The 14,993-nt window shown below is 57.9% G+C and overlaps 1 protein-coding gene across 2 annotated transcripts in view; it reads right to left on the reverse strand.

The window, feature by feature from the left end:
* Nucleotides 1–14,993, reverse strand: part of ADARB2 (adenosine deaminase RNA specific B2 (inactive)) — a 416,451-nt gene that overhangs the window by 122,291 nt on the left and 279,167 nt on the right. For both annotated transcript variants that reach the window (XR_008299861.1, XM_027073309.2), the window contains exons 2-3: nucleotides 13,627–13,713; nucleotides 4,825–5,699 (exon numbers count right to left, since the gene is read on the reverse strand). Coding sequence is in view for 1 of the 2 variants with exons in the window: in XM_027073309.2 (XP_026929110.1) it covers nucleotides 4,825–5,699; nucleotides 13,627–13,713 (962 nt within the window). In the remaining variant the exon portion in view is untranslated. The remainder of the gene's footprint in view (nucleotides 1–4,824; nucleotides 5,700–13,626; nucleotides 13,714–14,993) is intronic.

A 14,993-nucleotide genomic window follows, 5' to 3' on the forward strand; every position in this document is an offset into this window, starting at 1 on the left:
CCCACTCCCCAGGGGACAATAGGAAAATAGCTGAGAAACTGAAATCCTGTCAGATGGGACAGCCACGTGGAAACGAGAAAACACCTTGCTGTCCTGACTCCAAGAAGGTCACTTGGAGTCCAGAAGCGATCCTTTCTGCCTGTGGGACATGCAGAGCTCTAGGACTCTGTTCAGGCGTCTGTCTGGAATTGCCCCAGGCTGCACCCATGGCCTACTGCAAGGCTGGCACTGGCTGGCCCGTCTTGAGTCCCCCAGAGCCGAGTGGCAAGGACACGTGGGCACCTGCTGCTGTTTTTGGGTGTCCTTGGGTAAACCAGCTAGACAGCATTAAGCTGTTTCAAAGCCAAGTGCGTATGATTTCCATAGCTATCTGTTTTTAATTTAAGCCTATTTAAAACTTGAGGGCCCCTCTATAGCTAATTTGTTACAGCAATATTAATTAACGGTTTCACATGACAGTGGTTAGGATGCCACTCCTATTGAGTAAGATAGATTTGCAGGAGCAGGAGATCAGAAAAACAATCTGTGAAGTGGCCAGAGGCGGCTGGGGGTCACCTTGGGGTTTGGGAGAAGGACGGCACGTTTGCGCAAACGTGCTATTAGCGTCCCGCAGTGCAGCTGTTGAGGAGCCAGTACGGTCCCCCCTGGCCTCATTCCACGGCTAATTCTGGGGGCAGATTCCGTGAGATGGGATCGCGGACTGCAGCTCAGATCCAAATTTGCTATAAAATGCTCAAACTTAAAATTCCCATGGTTTCTCCCCTCCCCCACAGTGATCGCTGCATACACGGGAGCAAAGCAGGGTGTGGTTAGTGGGTCCCTGAAAGGATCCCCCCAGAGGGCGTGGCAGGGACCACGCACCTGCGTGAACAGTTTTAAGTTACTCCCTCTCTTCCTCTGTGGGCAAGACACACGGCTGACACCACCACAGTCTGACATGGAAATTAAAAACAAAACAAAACAAAATAAAATGAGGGGGATCCTCGAGTGTGAAGGAGAAGCTGACCCAAAGTCAGGAACCGCGTTTGTTTCCACCCGAGGGTGCTTCCTGGTGTCCCTGTAACTTTCTCTCACGCTCCCTGTATGGCCATCCCTGTTTACTCGCTCTCTTCTCCACGGTGGGAGAGACGCCTTTCGGATGGAATCTGGCGCTTTCCTGAGTCACCTGTTTTCATGCTGGGGCTAGGAAGCAAAGACCAGAGAGAGATGGAGATTTTGTGATTTTATCTTGTTTTATGGTAATGTTTCCAGGGAATGAGTATTCACAGATCCTCCTTGACTTGACGATGGGTTATGTCCCGATTGAGGGACACCAGAGCCGAATGGCAGTGTGGGTGTGGATGAGTGTAGTTGTCCACGCGTCGACTGTTACTGTCATGATCGAGGGGCTGGCTGCGAGCCACTCACGAGAGAGGATCGTCCTACATGCCGCTGCCCGGGACAAGATCCAAATTCAAAATTCAAAGAATGGTTTCTACTGAATGAATACCATGCACCATTGTCTAAACATCATTAAGTCAAACCGTCTTAAGTTGGGGACCATCTGTATGTGTCAACACAGTGTCATTATCACTTCCTATCTCATTAACACAGAGGAGTCCTGTAGGCCAGGAAAATGGGAAGAGTCGGGCCGGCTGGCCTAGCTACCTCCTGGTCTGCATCGGGTACCCTTATCAACTGATATTTGCAGAGTGCACAACCTGTGCACCAGTGTGGGTGTTATAGACTGCTCCCCCAGCTCAGTTAGGTCTGTACTGTGTTCTAGAGAATTTAATGAAGTCTTGATCTCAGCCCTGTGGATAAGAGACCAAAGCCAGATCTCGCGGAAGTGAAAGAAGAAAACTAGCCCAGTTCTGAGAGATGCCCCCCACAAAGGAATGGGTGAAAATCAGATCCTGGAGAAATCAACACCTACGATTTTAATCTTCACTGAGAATATCGCTCTTCAGAACTTCCTCCTTCGAAACAGAGGTGGAACCAAGTGCCACTTTTCCTTTCCCTTCCTGGTGGACAGTGACATGACGTCCCACACCTCTGGCAAGATCGGTATTTGCTCCAGACAGGCTCCCTTCAGGTCTTCAGCAGAGGGATGTGAGGAAGCTATGCTCACCCAGACTTGTCTTGAGGTCAGAGCAAACCTCCAACCGGCCCAGCCCGTCCTGTGTGGTCCTGCTTTCTGGGCTCAGGCTGGAGCAGAGCCACGAAAAGGTTGGAACGGTGCAGGTGAGCCGACCTACCTTTATGGGAATCAGAAGTTCAGGGGCCAGCTTGATGGGTTTTTACAGTGGGACCCACCGTGGCATTTGAGCATGCTACCCACATGGCTCCACGTGCTATCTCGTTTGAATTTTCCCTCATTGTGGGTCACTGTGAGGGAGCGCCCGTCAGAGTGTTCATGGCAGACGGAGACTTTATGAAAGCCTTCAACAGAGACTCGGTTTGTCATCTGTTCACCCAAGACCACCCTGTGTGGCACAGAACCTCGAAACTGGGCCGGGAACGTTGAATGCTGATGTTGACACCCAGTTCTAAAATTGTCACACTAGCAGTGAGCGGGGCCACCGTCCTCCCCGTGGGCTTGGGCAGGGTCCTTACGGCTCAGTGTCAGGGCACGTGCCTTTTCCAGAAGTCTGGCTGGGCCTGGGGCTGCCGGCTTGCTCTCCTGCACAGATGCTAACAGCATAGCTAGGGAAAAAAGGGTCGTGCCTTTGGGGACCTGGAGCCCTAGGACCGGGGGAAGCCGGCTGTATGGACAGCATCGGGCAGCGCAGGAGAGCAGAGCAGGACTTACAGGGATTCTTGGGATCTTTTCCTGAATTAAAGATCAGTCCAAGAATCCAGGCCACATCCAAGACAGGATTCGGATTCAATAAAGCCACTGATGGTGACTGGTCCTGAGTCCCCCGGCTGGCTCAGCCCCACCCAGCCCCGGGGTGCAGGGGCGAGGCGACAGGTAATGAGCCTGCGAGATGGCGGTGCCTGGGGTGTGATGGATGGCCCGCAACCCTCACGCTGCTCCGCGCCCTCCATCATCCAGTCGGGGTGGTTAGCAGACTGTCAGAGAAAAATAATTTAGCGGCCGTGGCTTTAACTGATGTGCTGCATTCTGGGGTCAAATGACTGTTACAAAGCAGTGGTGCTGCCTGGTTCTTCCGTCTGAGCGCTCGGGGTTGACAACATGAAGAAGAAGGCGTCACGGCCAGAACTCACTGACACCCTTCAACCTTCAGCGGGGCCGGTGCAGCGGCCACAGAGGGAGGAGGACGGGGAGGATGGCCAGGCCGGCGGAGGCCCGTGGGGGCCTGGCATGGGGGGCGTCCTCAGAGAAGGTGGCTGGGAGACACAGGTCATGGCCAATGTCACGGCAGCCTGGGGCTCACGCAGGCCGCAGAGGGCACAGAGGCTTCCTTGGGTGTTGTTGGCGAGTTTAAGTGACGAGTGGAGACACAGGACAGGAGGGAACAAAGGACACAAACCAGCAGGGGTGCAGAAGACAGGGAGCAAGACGCGGCCCCTCCCTCCCTTGGAGACGTGCGGGGACTCACAGGGATGCCCAGCTGCTTTGCAAACACCGTGTTTACTTGGACGGTGTGTTGCTTGAGGGTAGGTTGCAAGACAAGGCAAGGTTACAGTCTAAACGGCCCCAACTGGCCTCCTACAACGTGCAGCAAGTATCTGAAAACCAAAGGACGGGATCAAGGGCAGAGGGAGCAGAGAAACAGGAATATCTCGCTCAGCAGTCTCCCTCCATTTCTCTACCCTGCTGTGGGGGGCAGGCCACGGCCGGAGCAGGCCCCTGCCCTCCTGTGCCCTGCAGCCGCTAAGGGTCAAAGACGGATGAGTGAGTGAGTGAGTGCCTGCCCTGGCGTGATTCTGCTCTAGGGTCTTGCCCGCAGCCACTTGCTCTGATGGCTGTGCAGCCCCTTGTTCTCCCCGGGGAGCATGCGCCTGGTCCCCCGGGTGCAGTGGACTCTTCCGGATGCTGTGATGGGGGGCATGGTAGTCCCAGCGGTAACTCAGGTACACGGGGCCCACTCTGCGCTCACACTGGCCTCTGTGCTTTCTAACTGCGTGAAGCATGTCTGTCCTCGATTGATGCTGAAGCCAATATAGACACCGTCCTGTATCCAACACACACAGGACGCCCACAAGTCCCCAGAGTGGTGACAGGAAGGGTGATTTGCATAAATAAGCACTTTCAAGACTTGGAGGGAAGAGGTTGTTACAAAATCACAGATAGACAGTTCCCGACACACGGACGGCGCCACAAAATATTCCCTGAATGAGCGACCCAGTGTTGCAGAAACGGCAAGGTTGTGGCCGTGACACAGGCGCGAGCCCCCTCTCCCTCCCTGAGCTCTCCGCTTCCCGCCAGCCCCTGGCCTCAGCCCCTGCACCTCTGTCTGGCCTGGCCGGGGGCCCCGACTGGCATCACCCGGGCGAGATGAGCCACGTTCGCGGGGCTTTCTGCAGGCCCCCAGCTGGAGGCACCCCCCCCGCCCCCGGACCCCGCCTGGCGCACACATCACGCTGTTGCGCTCACTGCAGTGACCTGCCGCTAACCCTCTCCCCAGGGAGGGCCCGCTGCGGCCCCTCATGGGTGGCATGGCCATCTCCAGGGTGATCTGCTACCTGCTCCGGGAGTGTGGACACTCTCTTCACACTCACACGACTCGCTCTCTCTCTCCAAAGGCCTGCACATCGCTCCTAACAATGATGCGGGGGGCGGGGGGCCCGCCAGTGATGGGAGCAGAGGGGTCTGCCCACCACCCGGCCTCCTGGCTTCAGAAGACGGCCGCCTGTGGCAGCACTTGAGACGCTCACCTGGGGCAGGAGCTGACCTCTACTCCTGCTGGGGACGTGGCCCGGCAGCCGGATGTCGAAGAGGGCCTGGAGGGCGGCCCGTGCCGCCTGGCCCTTGGCCAGCTTCTTGCTGCGTCCTGAGCCCTCGAACGTCCTGCCGTCCACGCACACGGCCATGACGAAGCTCTTGGCCCGCTGCTTCTCGGCCGGCTCCGCGAGGCACACGTAGCGCAGGCCGGAGCGCAGCTTGTTCAGCACGACCACGGGGTTCCTGTCGCCCGGGGCCGCAGGGCCCACCAGATCCAGCGGGTGGCAGAGGAGCCGGCCCCGCGGGCAGGCCGTGGCCAGCAGCCCAGGGTCGGCGGGCCGGCGGCCGGGGAAGGCCTCGCTGGGGGCGGCGGGCGCGAACTCCTTGAACAGCGTGTCGGGGAAGTCGGCCTGGTCGGAGGTGAAGTCCGTGGATGGCCCGGCGCCACCGCCCATGGCCAGCTGGGCCTGGCAGGCGTTGGGGAACTGCACGAAGGACCTCAGCGCCAGCTCGGCCGCCCGCATCTTGGCTTTCTTCTTGGTGGGCCCCGTGCCCTCGAAGGTGAGCCCGTTGACCTCCACGGCCACGGCGAAGACGGGCGCGTGCACGGGGCCGGTCTGGGACACCATGCGGTACTGCAGGCCCGGGCGTAGGTCGTGCAACTGCACCAGCGCATTCTTGGGCGCCACGGACCACGAGAGCTTCCTCCAGACGAGCTGCAGGGGGCACAGGTGGCCGCCGTTGCCCTCCTCCAGAGGCCTCTTCCGCTTCACGCCGGGCGTGCCACCTCTGGCCCTGTCGCTGGCGGCCAGGGGCCTCGCCTCCCAGTTGCTCACGCGGTTTTCCTTCACGTCCGCGCTGCTGGTACCTGCGGGCGAGAAAGACAGCCGTGACCCAGGGCCCTGGCGGCTGGCCACCGATGTCAGACGGTACCGCTGCAGCCGCCAGCAGGACGGCCGGCTGGGGACTCGCGCTCGGCCCGGGGCCCCGGGAGGGGGTTGTGTGGATGTGGGGGCCCGCGTCCCGGGCGGTTCTTGCGGAGAGGCATTTCTGAGAAGGAGGTGCCGGTGGGGCCCGCGAGGCCTCCAGGCTGCGGCTGGCTGCCCGCCCTGGGCATGGATGCCGTGCCTATCTCCCCAGGCCGCCCCAAACCAACCAAACAGGTGTCCCCTTCCTCCTACGGGCTTTGGGCAATGCTGAGGGTCAGGGTGGCCTTTCCTGCCCAGGGCGGTGGTGGGCGAATTGTGGTGCCGTCATTCAAGGGAAGGCCACGTGGCACTTGCACTTAATCAACTACGTGTGTATGCGTCCACGTAGGTGACTGAGAAATGGGTTAGATGACGCAAACTAATGCGTAGAGCGAGGACAGCACCAGATTTTGCAGACACAGACCTTATACACTGTTTGTGGAATCACACATAGGGGGTAAAGGTTAGAGACTTCCCACCTTCCCCGAGACACAAGGACGGAAAATGGATGTGGGCTTACAGGGTGGCTTCCTTTGTGTCTATGGTGTTTCCTTTTCCCCCTTCTTTCTTTCCTTGCAGGAAATGGTGGGAAGTAAATTTGGCGAAACCATCCCTTGTTAACTGTGGGTGGTGGATGGGATGCATGTAATGGTGACTTAACTTCCGTGGCCTGGCCTTCTTGGACCCCTCTCAGCCCAGACAGCTGTTCCGTGTGGGACATGTGTCACTTCGGGACCACAGGACGAGGTCCCCACTGCTCCAGAGACAAGGGCGCATCTGGGGCGCGGACCCCTCAGGTCTCGACCCAAATCCTCAGGGGATGGTGGTGGCGAGCGGTGCAGTTACCTTTCACGGAGGCCCCTCACACCTTCACTTTGCTGCCTTTCTTATTCCTAAAACCCACCCTGGGTGGGGTCGTGGCACCAGTTTCTAGAAGAAACGAGGCTCACAGAGGGAAATGCTTGCCCTGGGCTAGTTGGTGGAGATGTGAACGCGTCCTAGGAATGTCTGTCTAATGCACGGGTGGTTTCACAGAAACAGAATCGTCCCACCATTTTCTCAGCCCTCTCGCAGGGCACCTGCGCTGGGCTCTCCAGGAGGTGGTGAGGGAGTTATCGTGAGGGAGCTATCGTCGGCTCTCCAGGAGTTGGTGAGGGAGTTACCGTCGGCCATCGGTTTGGACAGACGCGGGGGCCACGCACGGCCCTTGAAGGCTTCCCTGGAGTCAGGAGTGGGTTTTTTCTCATCAAGCACGCGTAGATGAGGGGGGATTTTTACGGCTGGCTCACAGCCTACGGACAGACGCCCAGCGGGTTCCCCTCAGTCCTGCCCCGGAAGGCGAGCAGCGTTAAGAGCCGTAGACTCCGTGACCTTGCCCTCGAGGCGTCGCTGGCAGAGAAAAGGCAAAGCAGTGCAGCCTGCCAGCCTGGGTCGGGGGGAGGGGGGTGCCCTCGGGTGCCTGTGCGGCCCCGCCCAGTGCTCCCTAGCCAGCCTGCACCATTAGCCTTTCCTGGAGCCGTTCGCTTCTACGAGGTGCTAGGTCTGCACAGGTAACTTTGCTCAAAGGCTGGACACGGTGGGTTTTGTAAGTTAGAGGTGGGTGGCATCTATTTACAGTCCATTTTGGTAGAAATAACTACCTTCCAAATATCAAGCACTTAATCTCTACCCCTTTTTTAATCATTATGGGTCTTGGCTACAGACAGACGGCAAATAGCTCTGCCATTTTTAGGGCATTTCGGGGCAAGAGACAGTAGATCAGATTAACAATGCAGCTTCTCAAATTGAACGTAAAGATGGGGAAAAAAAACCCAACTCAACCAAAAAGGCCTACTCCAGATTGAGTAGATGTTGCCGGAGTTCTCTAATTCCTTATTGATTTCCCACAAGGTGGGGGTCTGTGAGCCCGTTTGTGCCAGTGGAGCAGGCAGTATATCAGATGACCTCTGTTGCCTTTTGAGGTAGAAAGGTTTATCTTGGAGGAACAGCCCTCACAGACCGACATTTCCCTATGGCTGCCGTGGCATAAGCCGTGGTTGTCAGATTGTGGCAGGAAGACCCCTTCCATAATAACCAATAACTGACAAAAATTGATGAAAAATGTGGGCTTCTGGGTCCCGTCCGGGAAACACTAGCTACAATGTCTGGGTTTTGCAAATGAGCCGGGTGGGGGTTCCACACAGCCCGGCTGCCCTTGGAGCTGGAGCCTGCAGGGGGCGGGGGGCAGCAGCCTCTCCACCCACTCTGGGCTCAGGCACACGAGATGTCCAAGTCCCCTCGGCCCTTCCGGTGTGTGTCCCTCCGCCCACCCGCACTCCATTTTCTTACAGTGGCTTCAATAGCCTTGCCTTGTGGGATTATTCTGAGGTTGAACCAGAGGAGTGTGTGAAGGAGGCTCAGCCCAAACCCTCACGTACAGCAAAGTCTCACGCAGGTTTTTGAAAATAGCAGGAAAGACTGAGACAGAGACTCCCGAGCTCTTGAGAATGACTTTTCCCTGGAATTCTAGGACCGCCGGGGATCAGGGGAACAGCCTTTCTGTCACAGTGCGCCGGGAGCCGGGGGCTCCTGAGGCCAGGCCTGGAGACGTCCACTCCGTTGCTGAGGCCGTGGTCCCCACAATGCGACACAAATGCCTCCTGTGTGTCTCCCGTGTGGTTGGCAAGGCAAACTCTGATCACACGGACTTACCAGACCCGTCTGAGCGTCAGCAGCCTTCTGGGTCCCGAGACAGACAGAGGCGAAAGTAGACTTTGTCATTTGGGACAGTCAGTCCGGTGGGGGAGACGGAAGGACACCTGGACCACATGCACCGTAGCTCCTGGCTGCCAGAGGAGGGATGGACGGGGACCTCGCAGGGAGACCTGTCCTGCAGCCATAGCGCTGCTTAGAGATCCACGAGCCTGTCCTGGAAAACCTCTCGCCACTTGCCGGGTCCCTGCAGGGCTTTGCTGCAGCAAGGCCGCCTGAGTTTCTTACGGGACTCCAGCTCTGACCTTCATGTCTCCTCCACATGGACGGTACTAAACGCATTGCAATCCCCCCACCGCCCGACCTAGGAGAGGATTCTCATTCTGTTCTCCATCATGGTTAACGTGTTTCCCATACTCTGTTGTCAGAATGACCCGGAGACAAGAAGTCAGGAGGCTGAGAAGGCTCTCACTCCTGATACAGGCTATTGGGTGCCTGTCCCTGCACACGTGCCCTTGGGTCTGGGCGCCACGGAGCCCACGCACCCAGGGCTCTGTCCCAGCACAGTCTTCTGCTCCTTGACCCTGGGGTCACCCCTGAGGTGCCTGGAGATCACGGATTCTCCTCGTCCAGGAGAGCAGGGCCTGGTCTCTGCTCCTGGCTTGGCTGCCCTGAGAATCGCCCTGCAGGCACGTTGCTGACACACACTGGGGCACCTCGATGTGGGCAGCGGGCTCCTGTCGTCCCCAAGCTGCCCAGGAGCTCATGTCCTGTGCTGACCCTCCAGGCGTGCATTTTTTGCTGGTTCAGAGTTGGCCTTCTCTCAGGGAGCTGACCCCAGGCCTCATGGACGGCGTGAGCACTGTCTCTGGAGACGGAAGGAAGGTGCAGCTGGGACTCTGCATGGGGCTGGTGGCAGAGTCGTGCACAGACAGAACCCGCCAGTGGGGCCTTTGTGAGGGTCCAGGGGGATAACGCACCAAGACTTTCCACATGATCTGTAAACGCTGCAGCTCTCTGACCGGCGACCGATCATGGCTGCCTCGGAGGTAGCAGTTGCCAGGACTCTCCCAGGGTTCCAGGGGGCGAGACGTGGCTCTGGAATATTTATTGTACGATAAAAACGGGTTGTTTCTGAAAGTGTATTTGTTGTATGCTCGGAACCCCTCAAACAGACGGGTCATACTACGATATAAGAATTGGCGAGTCCTTAATTCTACCCTGGAATTCATTCTCCCGAACGATTGCTTTTCTTGCGGGTCATAACTCAGAGACTTGTGGGACGTTCGAGCTTGGAGCAGCTCTGCAGGGAAACTCACCTCCCGTGCGGGGGGCCGGACGGGGGCTGTCACTTGTTACAAGTCAGGTGCACGTTAAGGTGCATTTAAGGATTTGCCCGTCCCTACGCTCTTTGTGCACGTGTGTGTGTGCCCTCGGGACGCCAGCCTGCGGGCGAATGCTCGGAAACAGAATGGGGAGCAGAATGGGGCGGTGGGCCTGGCGGCCCAGGGCAGCTCCCACCACCCCACTGTGTCCCCATCCAGGGCTCACGTCATGTTTCTCCCCCTTGGAAAATGCCTTTCATTGGCGAAGTCCGCTCCCGAGGGAACCGCGTGCAGGCGCCCTGAGAGCCCGCGCTGGCTGGCGCGCTGCTGCGGTAGGACACCGGTGACCTCCCTCATCCTCACGCCATCCGGCACCAGACGTCCGTGAACTGCAGTGTCTGTGACTCCCACAGTTTCGTGTGCCCTTCCATTGTGGGAAGTGGAAGAAACACAGGCAAATACAGAAACCACAAAGGTCAGTGATGGACGCTCAGCGGCGATTTGAAGACGGCCGGGCACAAAGCCACCCTCCGAGGCTGAGTGGCCGTGTGAGCGAGAACTTCAACCACGGCCACGTCCGTTCCGCTCCCTCACGCGTCAGCCCGTCTCCTGAGCCCACAAGTACTTCTGTCTGACAAAAATTGTCAGCAAATGCAGTGCTGTCTGTGAAGGCCCAGCGCATAAAAGAAACGCATTCTGGGGAGAAAGACCAGAGTTTTATCCTGGCCTGGCTGTGGCTAAACTTGAATTTTCCAGGTGAAGTATTTCCTCCCAGAGTTAAGTCCGGTTATCGCGCTGTCCTTGCGCACTGGCTGTCGGCCCTCAGATGTGAACAGGCCACGTGGAGGGCGAGGTCCTCGGCTGTGGGCTCATGGCCCTCACGGCTCCGGCGCGAGTGCAGGCGGCACGTGGGGCTGTGTATTATGCCCGCGCTCCGCCCCTCCCTGCCTCCCCCCTCGCCCCCTCGCCCCCTTTCCCCTTTCTGGGGCCAGCATCTGCCCAGTTACGATGCAGCCGGACTTCTCCAACCAGTCCCGGTGCCGGGAGCTGTCCAGCACCGCGTGTCTGCTGTGTCCGCAGCTGGCGGGCGCCAAGGAACCGGCCGTCCGAGCTCCACATTCGTGTCCCACAAGGGTGCAGCCAGGAGCCAGGCCAGTGGCCCGGAGCTCCGTTCACAGGAGGAGGGAGGTCCTGGGGCCTCGAGGGTGTGGGCTGCGGCCCACTCTCTGAGCCCTGTGGGCCGGCTGGCTGGGGTTGCAGAAGGGCAGGCCCGACCGGGTGGCTCCTAGATCGGGCTGGGAAGCAGGCCAAGGCGGCCTCCTTTGCAGGACCTGACCTGTCACACGCGGTCCTGGACGCTGTGCCTGCCGCACATCTGGGGGAGGATCAAGCAGGCACGGCGGGCGGGTCTTCCTCCCTCCAGACCCAGTACAGGAAGCACCCCAGGAGTGGGCATCACCGTCCCGCCTCATGTGACCTGGGTCAGTGGTGGGCATCAAGGTCGGGGGGCCAGTGTTCAGAGAAGAAAGCTTTCTGAGCTGCCCGCTTAAGCAGGAAGTCTCAGCAAAGTGGCGTCGTCCCGTAGACCCTTGGCGGAAACCCACCCCCGCTGACAGCTTCCAGAGGGGCTCACGGGCACCACTTTTCTCCGGCTGAGTCTCTCTGGCCACCAACCCTGGACCCCAGCTGTGCCCTTGGCATTGGGACGAGGGAGGTGAGTGCCGGTGGCCGCGCGGGGAGCCTGCCTGACGGTCCCGCCCCTGACTCCGCGCATGGAGCGGGCAGAGCACTTTCATGTACCTCCAGCCCACGCACACCAGAGCCACGTGACCTAAGAACAGAAGGAGACCGCAAAGCCGGTTCACGCTTGCTCCTACCCCTCCACCCTCTCTCCCTGCACAGGCGTGTGCACGCACATGCCACACGCATCAGACACACACCCCTGCCCTCTCAGGGGAGTCACCACTGGTTCCTCTCCCGCCTTCCAGTGGCGCTGGGGTTACAAATTGTGCAGACTGTGTCGGAGAACTAGAGTTGCGAAGACCAGGGCACGGCTTGGGGTCTGTCTTTGAACGGTGTCCGAGCACAGGGTTTCCTAAGTACATCAGCAGCTTACATGGCAAAGACGGATGGCCACTCCACTGACAGAAAACAATTTTCTGAGCATTGCTAAGGCATTTTAGCAGGTAACAAACAGCGAAAAACCACCTGTTAGCCAGGGAGCTGAATTAGGGGAAATCCCCTTAATTGCTGTTAGCCAACTTGGGCACTTCCTCTCTTCCAGGTCCTCGCTGAACGTCTCGATGCATCGTCCTGATTCCGATCTCAACTCCGTGACTCAGGTAACGTTCCCTTCCCCACTTTGCAAATGAGGTGCTGGGGCTCTGAGCCGTGGGTCTCATGGCCAGGCTCGTGGGGGCACTTACAGAGCACGTGGCCGTGTCCACACTGGGCTCCCGAGTAGACACACAGCGTTCCAGCCCCTCGAGGTGGGAAAGAAGAGGAAGCAGAGGGAGATTCTCTTTCTCAACTCATATATTGCACGTGTGTTATCAGATAGCTTTGGCCATAAGTCCAGTTCAGCGTGGGGCTCGTGTGCATGACTGCTTAGAATATGCATTCATGGACACGTACACATGCATGTGCACTTGTGTGTGTGTGTGTGCGCGCGCGCGCACGCCCCACATTTCTGAAGCAGCTCAGTAAATTGACCGAGTCCTAGAAATTTTCCCATTTAGACCCTGAGAGAAGAAAAACAAGCACTTGCCAGACTTTCCCTTGGGCGCATGTGCTTTGCTGAGGCTCTGACCCCGAACTGAGGGTCCAGAGATGCATGTTCTGATTTCCACGCAGGGCAGCGACCTCAGCCTCCAGTCCCCTTGATGGTTGGGTTTCCTGGGAGGGGCCCCTGCTTCTTCCCAGCTGGCGGCAGAGGAGACAGCACTCCCGTGTGGGTCCCCGACGGTGCCTTCTGCCCTGGGAGCTCCCGCACACGCCCCTCGCCCCCTCACCGCAGGCAGTAAGCATGCCCTTCACTCTTGGCTGGAAGGGTGACCCATCTGTCAGATAATATTGAAATGCGAGAAGGATCTGCATGGACTGGGATGCTTCACCCCTCGCGTGAATGGTTGACAGTGCGCCACAGACTGGAGACCGTGTGTGCCAGGCACGCCTGGGCGCCTGCACACGCACACCAGCCCTGCCTCCCTTGGGGGCCCTCAGTGGTCTCGGCAGGGGGACTGTGCAGATCCCCTCCCCCAACCAGCTTTTTGGTCCCCACACCACACTGCTTTGGTGTCTGGTTTCATCCATGAGCCAGAACTATTGTCCCAACGGGCAGGCAACCATCCAGCTCTTTCCTTGTTGAATGATTATACAAACTGTGTTCACCTCCCTCTCTCCCTCCTCTCTCCCCCTCTTTCTCCCTTCCTTCCTCCCCCTCTCTCTTGCTACCTCCCTCCTTCCCTTCCTCCCTCCCTTTCTTCTTTTTGGAGGGAAAAACAAAGGAAAGAGAGGCGGGGTGGTCCAAGAGAACTGTTTTTTCCCTGCAATTGCTGGAGTTCTCAATTATATAGTCACTGCTCATATTTTCCCACCACCCAGGTGGGGACAGGATTGCAGGTGGGGATGGGATTCATGATGGGGAAGGGACTCCAGGTGGGGACAGGAGTGGAGCCTCCTGCTCTGGGAAACCCACACAGTCCCCCCCCCCGTCACCCCAAGGGTCTCTCATTCGGGGCCAGTAGAGGACACCCCCTCAGCGCATGGGGCTGGGACCCCCTCCACTCTTCAGGGAAGGGAAACTGCTTACTTAGATTGTCTTCATCCTCCGTGTTGGTGGCCCCGGGGCTTAAGTGCTTGAAGGGAGCGATGAAGGCTGACAACATGGTTACTTTGTCTGGAAAGAAAAGAAGAACAGGAAATGCACTTTTGACATTGAGTTTCAGAAAAACTCAGTGCTCTCCCAAGTTCTTATTACTGAGGGTTTGGACGGGGCGTTGAAGGCTCGTTTTGGCTTCAGCCACTTCATTCTGGTTCAGTCTTTTATTGAATTTCTGACAGCGTTTTCATCAAACCCCTCTCTCCATTCAATTTTAGACTTTATGATTTCCATCTTTCTTCTTTTCTCATTTTTGGCATCTCCCCTCCTCTTGGTCCCTGTCCCTCAAAACTCCACAAACGATCGTCTCCAGGGCGACAACCTTGCGTGGGCTCCCAGGGTGCTGGGTGGGGCAGAGCTCGGGCCGAGGGCATTTCACAGGGAGGCAGTGAAGCAAGTACCAAAAAAAAAAAAAAAAAAAAAAAAAAAGCCACAATTAAACGAGAATCGTGCAATTCAAGCCAAGACCTTTCCTCCCCGTCAATGGAGAACTTGCCATGTGGGCCAGAAGTGCATGAGCAAGGATGGACCTTCAAGCTGCCAAACAGGGGCAGCGAGTGAGGGAGGGAGGGGTGCAGGATGGGGGCCACATGTCCATCCTGCAGATGGGGGCCCAGCAGAGCCTGGAGGGGAGCCGGCAGGAGGACAGGCAGTGGGGACAGCATCATCCCATGTTTGGGCTCTTGACATCTGCGTGGGCAGCTGGCCCGGGGGGACGCTGCTTGTGGCTGACGGGACGTGTTTTCCCACAGTCTCAGCGCTGCGAATCTTTTTATTTATGTATTTATTAAAAAAAATTTTTTAATGTTTATTTTTGGGAGACAGACAGCACAAGTGGGGGAGGGGCAGAGAGAGAGGGAGACACAGAATCCGAAGCAGGCTCCGGGCTCCGAGCTGTCAGCACAGAGCCCGATGTGGGGCTCGAACCCATGGAACACGGGATCATGACCTGATCCAAATTCGTACGCTTAACTGACTGAGCCCCCCAGGCACCCCTCAGCGATGAGTCTCTTAAAAAGAAAGACAGGATTGTGGGAGGAGTTCAGAGGGGAGGCACTACAGACAGAATATTAAAGGGCCCGGAGGAAAAGCTCCGTGTTGTAGAGACTCCACTGATTACATCCAGCCTCCAGAGCTAGGCGCTTGTCCACAGGGGAGCCTCCTCGGGGGCAGAGGCGAGTGCACCCTGGGTCCGCATGTGGACACCCGCCTCTCCCGGGCCCCCTCCCCACTGTTCTGGGCAGTCCTCGTGTCCGGACCTGGCCCGCAGGGGTTGAGCTACTTTGCTACGGGGACAC

The sequence above is a fragment of the Acinonyx jubatus genome, chromosome B4 (assembly GCF_027475565.1).
Source record: "Acinonyx jubatus isolate Ajub_Pintada_27869175 chromosome B4, VMU_Ajub_asm_v1.0, whole genome shotgun sequence".
NCBI lineage: Eukaryota > Metazoa > Chordata > Mammalia > Carnivora > Felidae > Acinonyx > Acinonyx jubatus.